Raw genomic sequence first — 21,182 nt, 5'->3', positions numbered from 1 at the left:
TGCCTCATCTTGCCAGGACGTGGCGGTTGTCGAGCCCCCCTCAGTGGTGACCCCAGAGAGGGACCTAGCCACGGCCTGGGCCACATCCACTCCGAAACGGAGAAGGATGGATGTCGCACAGGCCCTTAAAGACCTCCAAGAAAAGGATGACAGTTTTGAGAGAGACATGGTGAAAATGGAGGAAAAGGCAAGAGAGAGAGAGGAGAGGCGGCATCGGGAGGCAGTGGAGAGAGAGGAACGGCATTTAAAAGATATAAGGGAGAGGGATGATAGGAGAGAGAGGGAGGTGAGGGAGAGAGAGGAGAGGAGAGACAGGGAGGTAGTCATGAGGGAGGAGCGTTTTTTCTCTGTGCTTGAAAGACTTGTGAATAAATAAATAATAACGATCTGATCTGTCTGTTATTACTGTTGCTAATAACTAATCTGTTATGGTATATTACAGTTGGTAGGCAGCGGAATAGTATTGATGTCAGCCATGGTACACAACCTACTGCCTCATTGCTCACATGGGGAAAGTCATGTTTTCTAGCACATGGGTAAATGTGTATATACAGTACAGCAAATCATTTATATCACTACATTTAAATGAAAGCACGTGCATTTTGATTGCTTAAATATTTTTTAAAACAGATTGTAATACACAAATGAACACAAACAGCAGAGCAACAATATAATTACAATAATCAACAACTACAGCAAGGACAGGAGAATAACAATATAATTACAATAATCACATTTGTGCGTAATCATGGTCAGGCACAAGGCACATCATGGCCATCCTCTGCCTGTCCTCTGCTCCACAGATGGCGCCTTGAGGAGCTGGTTGTGGATGGTCTTCTGCTTCTCCCTCCACTTCAGCTTCTGGCTCCAGCAGGTCCCCATTTGTCAAGCAGATGTTGTGCAGGACTGTGCAGCAAGCAATGACCTCCGGGACATAGAGGACATCCACCTCCAGCGCCTTCAAAAATATGGACCTCCGTCTGGTCTTCAGGATACCAAATGCCCTCTCCACAACACACCTTGCTCTAGACAGGTGGCTGTTGAAGCGTACCTGGAGTTGGTTGTGGACAGGCTGCCTAAAGGGAGTCATGATGGCGATGGGTTGCCTGAGGCAGGGGTAGCCACCATCCCCGATGAGGCAGAAACCAGGAGGAGGGTACCGGTGATGGTAGTACAGGGGGCTGTGCTTTAAAACCCTCGCATCATGAGCCGACCCAGGGAAACCAATAAAAACATCGATGAATTTTGCTGTGTGGTCACACACAGCCTTGAACTGAACAGAATAAAAAATCTTCCTATTCAGGTAACAGGCTGCGTCCCGTGCCGGGGGGGTCACACGGACGTGGCAGCCGTCGATGCTGCCCACAACCCGGCGGAAGGCTGCCGACCCGGCCAGCCGCGCAAATCCTGCTCCAATGTGAGGAAAGTCCTCCTCTGTTGGAAGACGAACGACCTGGGGGAGGAGAGAGAGGACCTTGCGGCTGGTCTTGTGGACAGAGCGATGTACAGTGGTCCTGGGCATGGCAAAGGCCCTGGCTACCACGCGGTAGGATGTACCACTGGCCAGCCAAAAGAGGAAGACCAGGGCCTCAATGACTGGTCCCCAGCCATGGTCAGACCCCGTGCCGAGGATGGCCATCAGACCGTTGAAGGGTCCTCGAGAGAGTCTGAAGTCCACCTTCATGTTGCTCTCCCCGTCAAAATACAGCGCCAGCAATGGCACCGTATTGTTGACCTGGCAGTACTGCCTGGGGTCTGGAGCCGGGGGTCTGGAGCCGGGGTCTGGAGCCTGGAGAAGTAACACAGGACCGTTTTTTAAAATAAAACTGGACTGAATGTGTTTTAATGTTATCTGCTTTTACTCTTGTATTCTCACTGTAATTAATAGATTAATAGTCAAGTCATTTATCAAGTCACTAGTTCCAGCTTCTAAAATGTGAAATCCACACAGGGGAAATATCTGTACTACAGCAGGTCAAAGCAAATACATCAGTATAGCAAGTAGAAAAAATTGAATTCATTATTATTATAATACTGATAGTAATAAAACATTTATTCTTTAATTTAACACGTCAGTTGGACATAATTTTAAGTACTCCACTTTTGCTGAAATAACTCATAATGGCTAGTTTTTGGTGTTTTTTAAAATTATTTAAGAGCAAAAGTATGGATATCAACATACCGGTAAATTTTCCGTTAAAAGCAGGCGGATGATACGACGGCGGCGTCGCAATCCTCTCATTCTCGCAAAAAAAGAGGGCAAATACAGGCAACAATAAACACAATCACATTCATCTTGATTAACAAAGCAGAAGTGTATTTTTCGCGGGCGACAGTAGGTGGCGGGAATGCTCTCTTTCTGGGTGCAATTCACAATTTCACAGAAGAAGAAGGAGGAGGAATGAGCTGTTGTGATTGTCATTTCCGGTAAGTACATCAAGATGTGCGCGACACTCTCAGTAAAATTTTACGCACTATCCAAGTAAGTACGTAGTGTACGAGGTGCACTTCCGTTTGGATTTGGAACACACTATTACTGTTTATGCAGCCATCTTTGATTCAAGTCTGTTAGGTAATCCTAAATCTAAACTAAATTATAATTCGTTTGAAAGCCTTGTTCTTAATCTTCAACATCCAACATGCAAAACTTTACAGCCAATTATAATTGTTGTTGTTTTGAGTTTTTATCATGTGTAGTCCTTTAATCAGACAAAGTACTTAATGGAGGTGATTTTAATATCTATGTGGACGTTGACGTCGATAGCTTTAGTATTGCTTTCAACTCCCTAATAGATTGAATTGGTTTTAGACAGAGTGTGCATAAGGCCATGCACTGTTTTAACCACACCCTTGACCTTGTGCTGACATATGGCATCGAAAATGAAGATTTAATAGTATTTCCGCAGAATTAGACCATTCTCTAATAACCTTTGAATTCTAACTACCCGACTAAACAAAACTAAATAAAAGCTTCTAGACTAGATGTCTGAAAGTGCTCTAGCTAAATTCAAGGAAGATATTCCAACAGCATTTAACCCAATGCCATTCCTTAATATAACAGAGGACACCAATGTTAACTTTAGTCCCTCCCAAATTGATCATTTTGTGGACGTTGCTATGACCTGCCTACAGACAACTTAAGACTCTGTTGCTTCTCTCAAAAAGAAGATGATGAAGCAAAGGAAACTAGCACCTTTGTATAACTCTCTTTCATTTGGATTGGCAAGACAGTCTGAAAATGTATAGGAAGGCCCTCAGAAATGCTAGATCACACTATTACTCATCACTAATAGAAGAAAATAAGACCAACCCAAGGTTTCCTTTCAGCACTGTAGTCAGGCTGACAGATAGTCACTGCTCTATTAAGCCATTTATTCCTATAGCTCTAAGTAGTGACAACTTCATGAGCTTCTTAAATTATAAAATTATAGCAATTAGAGATAAAATTCATCATTTGCCCTTAACTTCTAAAGGTTCACCTTTAAATGCAGGACCGCTAGAAAGAACAACAAGACCTGACAGATACTTAGACTGCTTTTATCCTATAGACCTTTAACAACTACTGTTAAAGGTCTTTTCAGCTAAGCCGTCTACCTGTCTCTTAGACCCCATCACAACGAGGCTACTTAAAGAAGTGTTATCATTTTGTTAATAGATAGGATTGATATGTCTTTATGTACTGAAGTCATTTAAAGTAGCTGTGACTAAACGTCTTCTTAGGTCTTAGCCAACCATAGACCTATGTCTACCCTTCCCTTCTCTCCAAGATCCTTGAGAAGGTAGTAGCTAATCAGTTATGTGATTTTCAACATAGCAATAGCTTATTTGAGGACTTTCTTTCAGGATTTAGAAAGCATCATAGCACAGAGACGGCACTGGTAAAAATTACAAGCAACCTTCTAACTGACAGACAAAGGACTTGTCTCCATCCTTGTCTTATTAGATTTTATTGCTACATTTGATCTTATTGACAATACCACCCGGTTACAGAGATTGGAACGTTTAGTTGGCATTGCACTAAGCTGGTTTAAGTCCTATTTAGCTGATCGATCTCAATTTTGTTAAATCTTGCAGGTACGCTAAAGTTAGCCATGGCGTTCCACAAGGCTCAATGCTTGGATCAATTCTATTCACCTTGTATATGCTTCTTCTAGGCAATAGTATTAGGAAACACTCAATTAACTGTCATTGTCACGTGGATGACACCCAAAATATCAATCAAACCAGACGAAACCAGTCAGCTTGCTAAACTTCAAACATTCATTAAAGATTTAAAATCATGCATGACCAACAATTTTCAGATGTTAAACTAAAACAAAACTGAAGTTATTTTGCTGGGCCCTAAAAACTTGCAAACCTCATTATCCAAAGATATAGCTACTCTTGATGGTATTGCCTTGGACTCCAGCATTGTAATATGTCTGCACTGTCAGAAGAGTTATTTTTTATCAGAATTTATCCTTTAATACCCACTTAAAACAAACCTCAAAAACAGGCCTTTTCACCTTTGAAACATTGCCAATTTAAAATCATTGAATACGCGTCTTTTCAATAAGTCAACCTATTTTTCCCTAAACAACAGTTTTGATACTTTTCAGTTGGGTTTCCAACTACACCACAGCACTGAGACGGCTCTTGTCAAAGTGTTTATTGACATCCACTTGAACACAGATAGTGGAAAAACTACAGTCTTAGTATTACTTGATCTCAGTGCTGCATTTTATATGGTCGACCACGACATACTACTTAACCAATTGTAAAACTGGGTTGGCCTTTCTGGCTCAGTACTAAAGTGGTTTGAATCATATTTAAAGAATAGGAACTACTATGTGTCCATAGGTAACTATGCATCAGATTACACAGATATGACGTGTGGAGTTCCCTAAGGCTCTGTCCTGGGGCCTCTCCTGTTTATTATCTACATGCTTCCACTGGCTCAGATTATGAACAATAATAACATAAGTTATCATAGTTTTGCAGACGATACACAAGTCTACTTAACCACCTGGGGACTACAGTGCAATGCAAAAACACAGACACAGACACCTGAAGAAATTCAGAGTATCTTGGTATGAAAACAGCACCGAACCGGACTGCAAGACCCTGCAGAGAGAGGTTCGCTACATACAATAGGCTGTGTCTACCTTGCCTAAAGGATATTTACACCAGGTGTTGCAAAAAAAAGAATAGGAGAAACATTAAAGATCTAAACCACCTGGTGGCAGCCTTTTCTCCCCACATTCTGCTCTATGATGAATTATGAGAGTTGAAGGAGCGGATGGAATTTAATTTAACTGGAATTCTACCTCATAGAATTTCATGTGACAAATAAAATTGATTAATTAATTGATACATCATTAACAGAAACAGCATAACACCAGATCACAATAACACCACAACAAAGTGCATGGAATTTGTTGCATGTGTGTTTGGTCACAAACACGCATGGGTTTATTTTAACAAAGTATGGGTATGACAAGAAAAGGGCAGCAACAAACAAGAAAAGTAAAACTGCTTCTTCAAGCAATGGATTAAAGACAACACCAACATAAAGTCCATGCAGCCCCGAGGGGACATCAATCATCTGGCTACAAGAACCAAGAAATGAGGTTTGAGTTTTAAATAATACCAAAAAATACAGGGGATTGAGATTCCCAACAAATAAAATAAAAATTAAATAAAACAAAACTTGCCATGTAGTTTGATGTGGTCCCACCCGGGTATGCAAGATCAAAACGGGTAACCAGCGCAGACTGCAGGTAAGAAATGAAAGACAATATCACTACCAGGTAAAACAAAAGAGAGAGAGAGAGCGAGAGAGAGACAGAGGTAGAGAGACAGACAGAGAGAGAGAGAGACAGACAGACAGACAGACATACAGACAGACAGACAGACAGACAGAGAGAGAGAGAGAGAGAGAGAGAGAGAGAGAGAGAGAGAGAGAGAGAGAGAGAGAGGAGCCTAATGCATCAGGCTAAAAGGCATTAGTAATGGTTACCCTGTCACATGTTGTGTGGGAGGAGAAGGGAAAAATGTTCAAGGGGGTTAAGATTGGATGGGGATGAGAGGGAGTGGATCACTCTGGCTTCCGGATCATTCTGGCTTCCTGCATTATTTCTGTCAATGAGGAAGAGCCTCTTACCCAGTTAGAGATATCACCCTCACAGACTGACTGCACATGTGCAAAATCTAAATCACTGATCATCCCTACTGCACTAATTAAAGACTGATTTATAAAGAAGAAAAAAAGAAGAGTGTTGTGTTCACAGCTTTTCAATAAACATATAACAACATTGTCTGAATGGCTGAATAAAAATATGATTCCTGTGATAATTAACACCCATACTGTTGTAGAGACCTGCTAATTTCTATTTTTCTCACTGCTGAAACTGTTATAAACAGCCTTGTTAAAAAAACTATGGCACAACATAATGAACCCAAAGCTTAGTTTGACATTTTTATAGTCATATTACTGCTGTTTGTTACATTTACATAAACAATGACCTTATTAACTTTCCAGACAATTTACAATGTATAACAATGGGTCAGATGTCATGGATAGTCTGCTGAATTACATCAAAGCATCAATGGATATCGCTTTATGACACAACACAGGAAGAGGGTGTAACAGAGCTCAAGCACTCCTTGGTTCTGACAGTAGATGGTGATAGTATATGATTTCCACTATGTCCAAAGGAAACAATTAGAACTAAAAGATCTGGTCTATTATTCAAGGACAAAGGCATTAAAATAATTATCTAGCAAAAATACTACAGTGGAAGTACTGTGTTTAATGACATCAAATTGAGTTCCAGATGTCATGCAGCAAGCCATTCCAAAAGTCTAAAAGTCCTCACTAAATCAAAGTCAAGGGCATGAGTCCAGTTAAATGCATTCTAACCAAAATCATTTAATACACAAAATATTATTCATGACCACCTCTAATAACCATTTGGAACCATTTTAAGAAGGCCAGTGGAAGCAGATGTAATATCAAACAAATCAAAGGAAAAATAAATCAAACCTTATAAAGACTATACATAAAATAGTACTTTTAAAGTCAATTACAACTGAGGGTAATGAAATCTTGTCTTCACATACTAAAGTTCTATATCCTGTAGAATAGCTTTCTATGGGGGATGAGTTACTTCCCTCAACGACAATATTTCCTTTGAACATTATTGAAGAATTATTTTGCTGCATACTATATGTACTACATCAAATCAGATCCATTTCAGATTATTTCTAATGGTATTTTCATTCCAACAAAACAAATTCATGGCCATGTCTCGACTAACAAGGTTGTTTATGTCATTCCTCAATATATTCAGGCCTGAAATTTCACTGAAACAGCAAATGGTTTGCCCAGGATATTAAACATTGCCTGAAATATACTGCAGCCACAATAAAACTTCTCTTCATTTCCAACATTGCCCTCTGCTGGCTCAAAACCTAAGTAGAAACACAACCACTTAACAACAAACTCCATCTGCCAGCAGAAACACCAGCTGATCTTTAACATCACTGTCTTATTGAAGCAAGTCAATGATACAGTAGCTTACCTTTAACTATACTCCTGACACCTGTGAACATAGCTGAAAAGAGTTTTTTCCCCAACTTTGGACTCTACATGGAAGCATGGTCTTTTGTGGGCAGAAAGAGGCATTGAGATGTTAGAGGCTGAACTTTAGGCCAGCACACACACCGGCACGTCATGCATCAGGACAATGCAGAAGGAAAATGTGTTTAAGGAATGATAAAGAAAGAGAGAAGGAGGGATTAAGTAATTTCATTTTCTAATGATACATAAAACTACAAACTGACAACCAGATTATTTCCACCAATATGTGCTTCTTTGGAACAGAAAAGCGCATCAAAGAAAAGGAAAAGAAAGAAAAGGAAAACTGAATTCAACCATAACTTACTTTCTACTCAGCAGCACACTGCAAGGTGTGATTTAGTGTTTTTCTCAAATCTGCTAAACAGTAGTATGCATTTATATACAATTAACTACAAATAAAACTGAGCAGTCCATGATCATATTTAAGCTAAAAAGGCAAACGTAGGAGTGACAGAGACTGAGGGAAGGCCATGTTGTCATTCATGGTGCTGAATTGGGATGTGTGGTTTTTATGCCATTTTAGGTGCAAAAGCCCATACTTGGGAGAGAGTTTGGGCTACTAACCTTAAGAGGAGAGATGTGGGAATGAGACACATAGCCGTGCACATTCTCAATCTCAGACAGGTTCTTCTCAGAAATGTGCACAAGCTCCGGGGCGCGCACCTCATTGGTGAGCCGCGGGAATCCATGGTCAAGAAATGGCGAGTCGTCTTCTTGGTAGTGGTACTGCTGAAAAAGGAAGGGGAGATGGAAAGGTGGAAAGAGAAAAAGGTGGGCATTGAGAGAGAACAAACAACAACAAGACAAACAAAGAAAAGTGATGAGAAAAAAAAAGTAGGTATAGGCTTTGTGTTTCTGTTATCTGAAAAGGATAGGAGAAAAGGGAAAGAATGATTCATCTTAAACTATATTGATTATATTGACAAATTAATATCATCATATCCTTTTCTTGGTACGATTTTAAATTTTATTTAAGATTCTGACCTGTAAAAAAAGCTCAATTACATTGATATAATCGAATGTTCCCTTCGTGAAAAACAATTAATAATGACAATACAAATCTGTATAAATATAAAATATTAATTATATGGGCAGTGTCTCAGACTTAAAATATGATTTTTACCTTTGGTAGGTGATAACTTGGTTATCTTAAAACCTGATAATGTGATTTCCGATACACATGTTACATTGACATCCCCGCTAATCCCAAACGAAAACAACAGATTCATACGACATAAAATGGATTCCAAGTTAACATGTAAACCCAGTTTGGTCATGAATTATGTCAAAAATAACAATACTGATGTCAGAGATGGTCATTAGAATCAACAATGGCTCTAAAGTGTGTTTTGAGCCAATAAACACAGCGTGCGATGAATTAGTTAAGTCAAATTTTTTGCATTACAGTGCAACATGACGCAATCTAATTTTAACTATGAGTGATGAAAAATGAAAAATGATTAATAACGTGTCACATATCATGTCAGTAGAATAAATACTTAAAATAAAAATAGATACAAAAATATTGGTTAATTAGCAGAATGATACTGTTTGTAATTTTGATTTTTCATATATACACAGCAAAATACTGCACCCCTCCTCCCCTTTCTCACCAAAGGCGTGTTCATCAAGACAGGGTTCATGCAGGTTGGGGGCTGGCCGTTGTGGGGTGACCCCTGTACTGCTGGTGGCCTGTTCTGGAGAGAGCAACCGGACCATATGTAACCACCAAGAGCCAATACAACAGGTATGACTAAGAAAAGTGCATAAAGAACCAATCACGTCCAAATTCCCAAGCATACAAGCAGTCCACCCATACAGAAGCACAAACACCAGCAGGAGGTACTGTCGCATCCAGTACTGTGAGTGTCGCTCTTGTTCTTTACTAACACAACAGATGTCAGCGCATGCAGGACAGATGTGGCTAGAGGGATTACAAACTGAGACACACGCAAACACAGAAGTAGTAACAGATGGGAAGACCGAGCAACAATAATGTCATGGATGGCTCTCTGGTAAAGAGTAAACTAAAGCATGACACAATTCTTAGCAAAAATCTACTATTTCTCTATACAATGAAGAAACAGACATATTAGCATTTCAACTTTTAACTAAAGAAAATAATAACAGCAGCCATCCAACATGCACCAACATTTGTGACATCTAAGGTGACAGACTGTTAATGTTAAGGTGCCTTGACACCAATGTGTCAAGGCAATACTTTCCTACAAAAAAAGGAAGGAAGAGCATGGATCTCAAAGTCAATTTGTAAACTCTTAGATTGACAGAACAGCAATTACTGTAGTAGATACACAGACTCAGTGAATGAGGGGGAGGGAAACAGAAGAGATCTTCATGCCGAGAGTGTGGCTAGCTGTAAGATGAAAACCAATTGTAATTGTAATGCCTCAGTAATCACAGTTATTTCTAATCAATCCAATGCAAAGAGATGCATTCTAATGTTAGGAGGATGCAGCTCGGGGCTGGTAATATTTTAGCTACCAGTGCTACAAAAATAGAAATACATTCTGTAAATGTGCCTGAGCTGTATTGTTATGTATGCATGTCTACTGCATGATCCTGTAAGATGTAAGAGAAATAAAAGGGTGAAGTGACAAAGGAATTTAATTCTTAAGACTATACTAGTATACTAATCATATCTATATACAGTATATATGATAATCCCTGCTGTAGGTTTTAATGTTCTCCTGAGTGAGCATTTTACCATTGCAGGTCATTTTAACAGCGCAGGTAAGTAGTAGTTGGGGTGCGTGTTTGAACATGTGGGGGTTAACTGGCTGATGAGAATAATAAATAGTAATGATGAATGAGCTATAACCTACAAAACTACAAAAAAAAACTGTCTAGATTGACAACAGTTCATTTACGGAATAGTTGCTGACAGAAGCTCCCTCACTTTCTGCTTTTTTGGAGTAAACTTTAAACTCTGGTTGCAGAACCTCTGAGCAACATTACAGGCTGGAAATAACAAGTTTTAAGAACAACTTGGATGGTCCAAAAAGGCGGGCCTGCTTGGTTTGTTCAGGGAATGATAGTAAAGATTTACAAAGAATATGTTTATAGCATCTCCTCTCTAACCGGGACATTTTTGGGACCAACTGGTGGGATTGCCATAGACGGTGACACTGGTAAGAGCTAATGAGGTGTAACCATGTATCAGCTGTATAAAAGCTCATGATACTGTACTGTGTCAACAGTTAACTTCCTTAAATATTGTATGCTGTGTTTTCTTTTGCAGAGTGCAAATGTTTTGACCAAAAATCCTATAATAAAATGAGAAAGAGATCGAGGGACCCTGACCGGAGGAAGCCCGGGGCCCCCGTCTGAAGCCAGGCCCAGACGGCGCGCTCATCAGCGAGCACCTGGTGGTTGGGTTTGCCCGAAAAAGCTATGTGGCTCCTCTCTCTCCATCCCATGGGTCCACCACCTGTGGTAGGAACCAGTGGGGTTGGGTGCATTATCACATGGGTGGCAATGAAGGTCAGGGGCTTCGACAGACCAGACCCGGGCGGCAGAGGCTGGCTCTGGGAACGTGGAACGTCACCTATCTGTGAGGGAAGGAGACGGAACTTGGGCGGGAATTGGAGGGCTACCAGTTAGATGTTGTGGGGCTTAGCTCTACGCACAGTCTTGGCTCTGGAACCCTACTCTTGGATAGGGGTTGGACTCTGTCCTACTCCAGAGTTGCCCAGGGTGTGAGGCGCCGGGCGGGTCTGGGGATACTCACAAGCCCCCAGCTGAGCGCCGCTGCGTTGGAGTTGCACCAAACAAGAGTTCGGAGTATTCGGCCTTCTCAGAGACTTTGAATGGAGTCCTGTATGGAGCTCCAGTAGGGGACTCCATAGTATTGCTGGGGGACTTCAACGCACACGTGGGTGATGATGGAGATACTTGGAGAGGCACGATTGGGAAGAACGGCCTCCCTGATCTAAACCAGAGTGGTTGTCTGTTGTTGGACTTCTGTGCTAGTCATGGATTGTCCATAACAAACACCATGTTCAAACATAAGGATGTTCATAAGTGTACGTGGTACCAGAGCACCCTAGGCCAAAGGTTAATGATTGATTTTTTAATTTACTTCATCTGATCTGAGGCTGTATGTTTTGGACACTCGGGTGAAGAGAGGGGCGGAGCCGTCAACTGATCACAATCTGGTGGTGAGTTAGGTCAGGGGGCGGGGGAGGACTCTGGACAGACCTGGTAAGCCCAAACGGGTACTTTCAACTTGCACCTCCGCAGAGCTTTTTGTGCATCCCTGTGGAGGCTGGGGGCATTGAACCTGATAGGGCAATGTTCAAAGTTTCCATTGCTGAAGCTGCGGCGGGGAGCTGTGGTCTTAGGTGCCTCAAGTGGCGGTAACCCAGGAAAACCCTGGTGGACATCAGTGGTCAGGGAAGCCATCCGACTGAAGAAGGAGTCTTTATGGGATATGTTATCCCAGAGGACTCCGGAGAAAGTTGCAAGGTACCGACGGGCCCAAAGGGCTGCAGCCTCTGTGACAGAGGCAAAGCAGTGGGTGTGGGTGAAGTTCGGAGAAGACATGGAGAAGAACTTTTGGTCGGCACTAAGGCGCTTCTCGAAATCTGTTCAACACCTAAGGAGGGGAAAGCAAATAATCATCCAAGCTGTGTGCAGTAATGATGGGACGTTGTTGATCTTAACCGAGGAGGTAATAGGGCGGTGGAAGGAGCACTTTGAGGAACTCCTAAATCCAGCTGACACGGCTTCTGTGGTAGAGGCAGAGCTGGAGGATGATGGGGGATTGTCGTCAATTTCCCTGGTGGAGGTCGCTGAGGTAGTCAAACAACTCCACAGCGGTAAAGCTTCAGGGATTGATGAGATCCGTCCGGAAATGCTGAAAGTTTTGGGTGCAAAGGGGATGTCTTGGTTGACACGCCTCTTTAACATTGTGTGGAAGTCTGGAACAGTGCCTAAGGCGTGGTAGACCGGGGTGGTGGTTCCCCTCTTCAAAAAGGGGGACCAGAGGGTGTGTGCCAATTACAGGGGTATCACACTTCTCAGCCTCCATGGTAAAGTCTACTCCAAGGTGTGGGAAAAGAGGGTTCGGCCAATAGTCAAACCTCGGATTGAAGAGCAGCAATGCGGATTCCGTCTTGGTTGTGGAACAACTTATTATATCTTCACTCTTGCAAGGATCTTGACCTGGGAGTATGCCCAAGCAGTCTACATGTGTTTTGTGGCTCTGGAGAAGGCGTATGACCGGGTCCCCCGGGAGACACTGTGGGAGGTGCTGCAGGAGTATGGGGTGAGGGGGTCCCTTCTCAGGGCCATCCAATCTCTGAATGACAAAAGAGAGAGCTGTGTCCGGGTTCTCTGCAGTAAGTCGGGCTCTTTTCAGGTGAGGGTTGGCCTGCGCTTTGTCACCAATCCTGTTTGTAATATTTATGGACAGGATATTGAGGCGTAATCAGGGTGGGGAGAGGTTGCAGTTCAGTGGGCTCAGGTTCTCATCCCTGCTTTTTGCAGATGATTTGGTCCTGATGGCATCATCGGTCTGTGACCTTCAGCACTCACTGGATCGGTTCACGGCCGAGTGTGAAGCGGCTGGGATGAGGATCAGCACCTATAAATCTGAGGCCATGGTTCTCAGCAGGAAACCAATGGAGTGCTTTCTTCAGGTATGGAGTGAGTCCAAGTACCCCAAGTGAAGGAGTTTAAATACCTAGGGAACTGTGGAGCGTGAGATTGGTCGGAGAATCGGAGCAGCAGGTGCAGTATTACGTTCCATGTATTGCACCGTTGTGACGAAAAGAGAGCTGAGCCAGAAAGCAAAGCTCTCAATCTACCAGTCAGTGTTTGTTCCTACCCTCACCTATGGTCATAAAGGCTGGGTGATGACCGAAAGAACGAGATCCAGGGTACAAGCGGACAAATTGGTTTTCCTCAGTAAGGTGGCTGGCGTCTCCCTTAGAGATAGGGTGAGAAGCTCAGTCATCCGAGAGGAGCTCGGAGTAGGGACGCTGCTCCTTCGCGTCAAAGGGAGCCAGTTGAGGGGGTTCGGGCATCTAGTAAGGATGCCTTCTGGGCCTTCTGCCTCTCCGTACAGATCCATCTGAGCTGCCTTCCACCATCCTGCCGACCTGTCACCTCTTCTTTTGGAATTACCTCTGCATCCATTAAACCACCTTTACTTTATCCTGTCTTCCGCGTATTTTGTATCTCTGTGTTTCTGGGTCTCAGATGTGGCTCGGGAAAAGGAAGTTTGGGCTCCCCTGCTGGAGCAGCTTCCCCCGCGAACCGATACCAGATAAACGGATGAAGATAGATGGATGGATGGAAATGTTTGACCAAAACAAGTTCCGTCCAGAGACTATTTTGCAGAGTACCAGCTGCTGCGTCCAGAGCTTACCGCCCAAGACAATTATGATTGATTTAAAGAAATGCAAACAACCACTGACCATTTATTCACCTATCCAGGAATGCTGTGTGGACCTCCACAACGTTGTGGAGACAGGTCTAGCAATTGGAGACTAGCTTTTAGAAACTCAGTAACACAGTATGTAGCAATGTATGTGAAATGTAATCTGCAATGAGGCTCAGTAAAATTAAAAGACTATTTCTGCATGAAGCCGTCTAAATCTTGAACGGCGATATCATGTAAAAATGACACACATCCAAGCAGCGTTTCCATGTTGTTTAGACCTCTGTTGACAGTGGAACACTCGAACAACATAAAAAGAGCAAATATTTCTTCTTTGTCCTCTTTTCAGTTGGTAAAAATCAAAACTGTGCATTAAATCCAGGCTGGTTGAAAAAAATCATTATTTCATGGTCATGACCTCTTGCTGGGTGATCGGGTATATCAACTTTAAGTTAGCAACAGATAATTGTCTTTCTAACTTTAAAAGGGAGACCGTGAAAAAGATGACAAATGAAACACCTGCTTGAATTCGTGCCATAAGGCAATGAAAATGGCTGATACAAGTAGTTGACCTCAAAGTCAGGCCTCGGTACTAACTGGTGCCAGGGCACTGTGCTGTCACCACTCTGGCATCTATCTTGCAACTACATCAACAACCTCAGAAGCAGGAAGAAGTGGAGTAGCCAAATGGGCCATAATGGATGAATAAAACTTATCCATTAGGGAGAACACTGTGCAATATTCTTGTTAGCAAACAGGTTGGCTATTGGCTCACCAAAAACTCTCTCAAATTGACTGCTGCTAACTGACTGGGGGCCTACTGTGGATGTGTCCCCGGGCCGGGGCTGTTTCAGCTTTCATCCTGACTGAGGCCTTGCAGCGCTGGGAGAGTCAGGCAGACAGACAGGGGTGTGCCAGCAAGGTAAATTCCCATTAGATTAGTTGTCTATCTCTGCAGTTAACGTTACTGATGAATTCTTGGGTTAGCTTAGAATTGTGAACGGTGGTCAAAACTAAAATTCTAAAAATAAATGAGCGTGTCAAACAAGGTCGTAATCTTATGTAACCATTATAGACCAAGCATTAGAATTAGCTACTTGTCAACCAACACCTTTACAGCAGGCACCAATGCATGTTTCCTCTTCGGTCCCCCAACAGGTTGGAAGAAGAATTGTTAATTGCTGTTACCATTAACATTTTTTTTGTCTTATTTGAACGAGTTAATGAACCACTAAAACAATTTTGGAAACATTATTTTAAGGTACAAAAGACAGGCATTGGTTTAAAAGTGGAATGTAATCAATGACAAAACATTTATCTAAATGATAAATTAACTTCCAGACAATGTGAGAACCAGCAAACTAATTGCAGTCAGATAAATTACCTTTTATAAGTCTAAACATATACCAACAGATTATTCTAAACATAGCTGCAGCAACATACACAAACAGACACACACTGACATAGAACATTGAGCACTCACTTTTTCTCAGCCATCTTTTTAACAGACGAGAACACGAGGAAGCCAGAAGCAGTTACTGTCTGCTGTAGGGCTGTATTGGCAGTTCCCAAACACAGATGTTGTTTCCACTGGGGTGTTGCTAAAGGGGGAAGGAGGCGGGTGTCTGCAGCTACTACTGTTATTTGGCTTACCGTAGCAAAATTAATGGGCGAGAGAATTGGATCTAAATATAGAAACTAAAAGCACACCATAGCTGAAACTATACTCCTTTTTCCAGTGACATTGCTAAACCTAGGCAGGGCGCTGCTGGCTGTTCTTAAGTCCTGGCTTTGACACTAAAGGAAACTTTGAGACTTGCAGAGTCTGTCCCATTTCCACCTGGTATGAACATCCGTCCTTGAATAATCCGATCACAGATGAACAGCTGTGAGTACAGGTGGGAATGCCCCAAGGACAGAATGAGATCAGATCCCTCAGACCGCATTCAGAAGTGGTAGCAGTGGCATTATGCACGGACGATTCTGTTCACCTTTATTTAATATAAAACAATCCAATAAAATCATTAGTATCTTTCATCTAAGATTTTCAACAGTACTAACACCAACATGTACCAAAATTAAATAGGATGTATAGGCTTGACTTCATTTAGTGTAATGTACTGTAACTTGCCTAAATTCGGCCATGATACACCGATAAGCAGTAAACAGGGGAATTGCTTTAATGAGTGTAATTGTGTGTGTAAAGGAGTTAGATAAAGAAAGGCTTAGAGAAAAAACTATTGTACCAATCCAAGGCCTTTTGACCGCAAGCCTGGGAGAAGCCCAGTGACCTACAATACACTGTGTGATAGAAACATTACAGCACAGGGTAACATCACCCATGCTCTGGTTACACAACTATATTAAAGGAGTTTGGTGCACTACTGGAGCATTGTTTGATGTGAATGAAGCCTGGGGTGAGAATAAATTATTTTTTTACTATAATTTATTTTTCATTTGTGTCCATAGACTTAACGTGAATTACTGTTAAGCTTATTTAGTTTGCAAAGATGTAATGAAGTTGACACAAAGCATAATAACAAAGACACAAAAAAGTTACAGTAGATAACATAACCCTGTAAACTAGTAGCAAGCTAATAAATTATGCAATTGGCCAAAAGGGGCTTCCCGCTCACAACCAGGACCGGATATACAATCGAAAAGAACAAGGGGTGAGGTGTCTGCCTTGTGACGTGGGGATCATTCAACAGCCTGTTCTTCTAACCTAGACCACAGGTTACCAGGTCCTTTTCATAATGTAAGCATGTGTGAAACTTGAAAAAAAAACTTAATAGCAAATGTGCAATAGTTTTTGCAAATTACTGTTAACAACTGAATGCATAATGTTTGAAGTTCTACAGTTTGGCTAAATGTTGGCTAACGGTTATTAATGTTTTTAATACTAAGTAATAAGAAAAGTAATGTTGTTCTTTTTTAAGGAGTAATAAGTAAAGAGTAACATATTAAGCTCCCGGAGTAACTTGCCCAACACTGGTAAGGACCTGACCTGGGTTAATCAGAATGACTGAGACAATTCTTCCTCTGCAGGCTAATGACGCTCAACATGGATCCAGGATACTCTGCAACGTTTACAAGTGGTACAAGGCTCTATAGAGGGGGATGAAAACAGCACAGCACATTACCAGGACAGAGCTGCCATCTGTGGGTGATCGCAGCCAGCACTGCAGAGACCCCAATCACCCCAACCACAAAGTGTTCTGCTTAGTGCCATCTGGCAGACAGTACCACATCTTGTCCTGCACCACCAGGCTCAGCTTTATACCACAGGCCATGAGACTGCTGAACTCTAGAACTCGCAAGCTAGCAACTTTGTCACTCGAACCATACTGATACATTAATGTCACTTTATACTACACTACTTTATACTACTGCCATTTCCACAGATACAACCACCGGAAACTTCCCATTCCTATAGGATGAGGCCCCTAAGCGCCATGTGTGGAAACCAGGGGCAACAAGTTTATCTATCCACCAGAAGAAGATATGAATATAGAAGCTGAAATCAGCTGTTCTTATCATATTGTACGTGAACAAGGTAGGGTGTGTCCTACACAAAGCATACTTTTTATGATTACCCTATTATCTTATCATGATCATACCATAACCATACCATGACAATCAGGTCATGAAAATATTATGCTGAAGCATTTTGTAAAACACTGATACACTGATCTTTTAAGGAGCTGACTTTATGAGCAGTGGTACAGTAACAGGCCGGGACAAACAGACACAACGTTTTTACAATAAGTTAAAAAAAGAAAAAGAATTTGATGTAATGCATTTGCCAAATTTACAACAAGGCACAAATGGTTACAAATTACTCGCAGACAGCATTTCACAAACTTTGTGTTTCCTTGAATTCAACCCAACATAATCTCCAAGAACTCACTGGGAACTTGCTTTTAATTTGACAAGTTTACCATCAATAAAAACATTCTTTATACAAGTCAAGAATAATTTCGAATTTGTCGTAGACAGTGTTTCTCAAAAGTTTAAAAGTCTTCCCTAACTCATCAACTCATAAAACATGATTTTTTTTTCCGTTAAGAGATTATATTATATTACTGTGCCCAAACACTTTAATAGCATTACAGCGATCCTTTTGTTTTGTATGTCACTGCAGACTGCAGAGAGTGATAAAAGCACTGCGTATATGCACATAAAAACTGCAAAGCCAAAATGTTTAGAGGTCATAATCGTTCATAGAAAATCTGTAAAACCAATGGAAAGCTTCAGGCCAACAACGAAAGATGGGAGGAGAGACGGACCAAGACATCAAGAAATTTCAATTTGGGGAAATACTGGTAATGTAGCCATAAAACATGCTAGTATTAGGTTTGATTATTTCCCTTAGTGTTAATATACAGTACAGCATAGCCTGACTTTAAGGAAGAACTAGAACAAGCTAATAAACAGTACATATTAGATACTGTCAGATTTTGTTGTGAACTTCAAAGTGATTAAGGTGAAACGGTCAAGCAGAAGTGCAAGAAATATTCAGAATTTTAGGAATGGGGCCTTCAGTTGTGAGGGACTGCACTGCTGCTAAACCTGTTCACACAACTGGTAACTGTTTATATCTCAGTATATCCAACACATATTTATCTGTTTATACCTGTACACATCACAGTGTATATATTTACTTAACTAGCTGTTCACCTGTCTACCACAATATTATACTTTATTGTTTATTATATAGTATTCCTATGTTTTAGCTGCAGCCCTAGTGTCTTCTTTATGATGATATGACTGTAGCCGTGGCGCGTGACGGGCTGAGCTGTGTGCAAGGAGTCACCGCTCACGTGTGGTGTTGTCATGCTCCACTGATAGGATCCCTTCTCTATAATGTTCACTACAGCAGAATCAAGATGAGATGAAAATGTGGGCTGGCATGGTCGAGGGCAGATTCAGAGCCTCTGTGCAGATTTAGTGTGGAATCTCATAGCGGTTGTGTGCACTGACCTCTTTCCGTGGCTTTATATATCTGCAGTTGGACTCTCTTCCCCCATTCTCTGCTATGGTCTTAATTCTTACAGACAGTAGGAGGGGGAGCTGAGCTATGGGGAAAAGCAAGAGCACCTGCCCTCTGTTTTTCTTGCTTTTACAGTCAGACATACACATTTCTGTTGTCATCAAGTGTTTTTGTAACTTCAGTGTGTCATTTTAGGTGAGCGATGGATTTTGTACACACACACTGTCTGGGTGGGTGTTTTTTTCAGTCACAGTTGAATATACCTCACTGTTATTTATGGGATTATACTGTATGCGATAATCCTATAGTCCTAAACAGACATTGTCTATAGTCTGCGGATTGTTGTGTTGTGTTTGTCTTTGAATTGTGCCTCTGGGTTCAAGCTTGTCTGTTTTCTGAGCAATTGCTGTATTACATATACACATGAGTCATTGTATCTGGCTATCAATCTGTAGTCAATTAAAAACTGTAAAAAAGAATCTGACTTTGTCTCACCAGAATCCAATATTGACTACCAATCACATACCAGCACTCTGTAAACCTCTGTGGAACGGATTATTTGATGTTAAACTAATAAGCAGTTCTTCACTAAAACTAGAGAGGATTAAACCCCTTCTAAACTATGTAATCTGAGTTTTCCATTCTTCTGAACTGTTCTCCCAAACACGTGATAAAGCATTGTTTCAATATGACGTTACGATTAAAAAAAGTACAGAACATGACTAAATTTAATTTTAGAATAGTTAATATTTTAGTAAAAATTAGATTCCCACGAAAGTCATTTTCATCATTTTCGGCTTCACAGTAAAGGCCTACCACTGCTTCCAAGGCCTACTACTGCTTTCACTGCTTTATTGTTAAACGTACAGTACATGTATTTCTATAAGCACGCAGACTGCAACATACTGTCAGCAATAGCTTTATGCATCAACAAAAAGAACAGAACACCTGAGAATTTAGTTTCAGAATCTAAACAGGCTTCCATGAAAGCTTTAGATAAATAATTGAAGAAATTTAAATTATCCAATATTCACTTTCTGATTAATCAAAATCTTTATAACAGTTCCCCTTAATCCCTGACACCGGAAACACAAAATAAGGGCCTGACCTTCCAATCTTAAGGCACTGCAAACTTGAGACTGTTTGCCTTGCATGACAGCACATTAAAAGCAGAGTAGTAGTCCTGACATGTCACTACAATAAATAAAGGGTTCCATAAATATTACAGTAGTTGTTAATATTCCCTAATTAAGCCTCAGTAAGCAATAATACAGCTGAGTTTTGCAGATGAAAAAAACTGTGCTTGCTTTGACTTTCCAAAAAATTACTACTTTTTGGCTTATAAACAACAAACACAACCAACAGTGTAATCCCTATCCCATAGGATTCACTTTCATCAGGAATAACACACACTGAGACAGAAAACAATACAGAATAATTTTTTGAAGTCAGCCACTGATAGAAAGATTTCTATAACTACTCAAAATGACCAACTGTCAACATCAACGTGTATCAACCTACCTTGCATCCAAACATCAACGACAAAGTGTTGTTGGTGCAGGCAACTTTGCAGTGGCACAGCATTGGGGTGCACTCTGGGCTTTTGACTATGGGAGACATTCCTGTTAAAAAAAGACCAGCTGGATGGACTCTGCAGTAGCACAGAGCTTCAAGGCAGAACGATGAAAATCCACAGTTGGAGAGATTAACAAAGCTAAAAAAGGGTTCACGCTTTATGAGAACAAGGTTTTGCCTTCAAGCTTTAGCTCACACACAAGCACACTCACACTGTCCCCACAATTCACTCCCTTTCCCTCCCTATCTTTCTATCAGGAATGCCCACTGTCTGCAGCTCTCTCTTCCCACTCTTCCTAGATCACCCTTCTCCTCCTTCTCTTCTCTCCTCGTTCTCATTTTTTGTGGAAGAATTAACTCATTACCAGAATAAACTGCCATATCAGTGTCCTTAACTGGTGCAAATTTGCATTTGGAAAAAAACAGTTGTCATTGTTTTTGTTTAATATTCGTATTCTGAGTTAGGGTTAGAGTCAGAGGTAGGTTACCAAGCGGTTTCTCTGAATATTCATGTTGTAGGGTGCCACCAGCTGGCCAAGATTAATACATACGTGTGTGTGTGTGTGTGTGTGTGTGTGTGTGTGTGTGTG

General features: G+C 41.3%; 1 protein-coding gene and 1 long non-coding RNA gene across 38 annotated transcripts in view; one reads left to right on the top strand and one right to left on the bottom strand.

Annotated features, from left to right (window-relative positions):
• Window positions 1-21,182, bottom strand: part of dlg2 (discs, large homolog 2 (Drosophila)) — a 291,611-nt gene that overhangs the window by 125,762 nt on the left and 144,667 nt on the right. For 22 of the 37 annotated variants that reach the window (XM_034889492.1, XM_034889479.1, XM_034889483.1 and 19 more), the window contains 3 exons: window positions 9,235-9,318; window positions 8,186-8,350; window positions 5,694-5,753 (listed from right to left, as the gene is read on the bottom strand). In XM_034889492.1, the coding sequence (XP_034745383.1) occupies window positions 5,694-5,753; window positions 8,186-8,350; window positions 9,235-9,318 (309 nt within the window). Of the gene's footprint in view, window positions 1-5,693; window positions 5,754-8,185; window positions 8,351-9,234; window positions 9,319-20,538; window positions 20,707-21,182 lie in introns of those variants that run through there. The other 15 variants (XM_034889480.1, XM_034889491.1, XM_034889510.1 and 12 more) reach the window with 7 other exon arrangements.
• The window catches only part of LOC117955221, an 18,217-nt gene continuing 1,043 nt past the window's right edge, over window positions 4,009-21,182 (top strand). The window contains exons 1-2 of the long non-coding RNA XR_004658987.1: window positions 4,009-4,060; window positions 9,004-9,007. This is a non-coding gene — a long non-coding RNA (uncharacterized LOC117955221). The remainder of the gene's footprint in view (window positions 4,061-9,003; window positions 9,008-21,182) is intronic.

Source organism: Etheostoma cragini, chromosome 13 (assembly GCF_013103735.1).
Source record: "Etheostoma cragini isolate CJK2018 chromosome 13, CSU_Ecrag_1.0, whole genome shotgun sequence".
NCBI lineage: Eukaryota > Metazoa > Chordata > Actinopteri > Perciformes > Percidae > Etheostoma > Etheostoma cragini.
The sequence above is the reverse complement of the archived record's forward strand: the minus strand, read 5'-3'. Positions and strand labels throughout refer to the sequence as shown.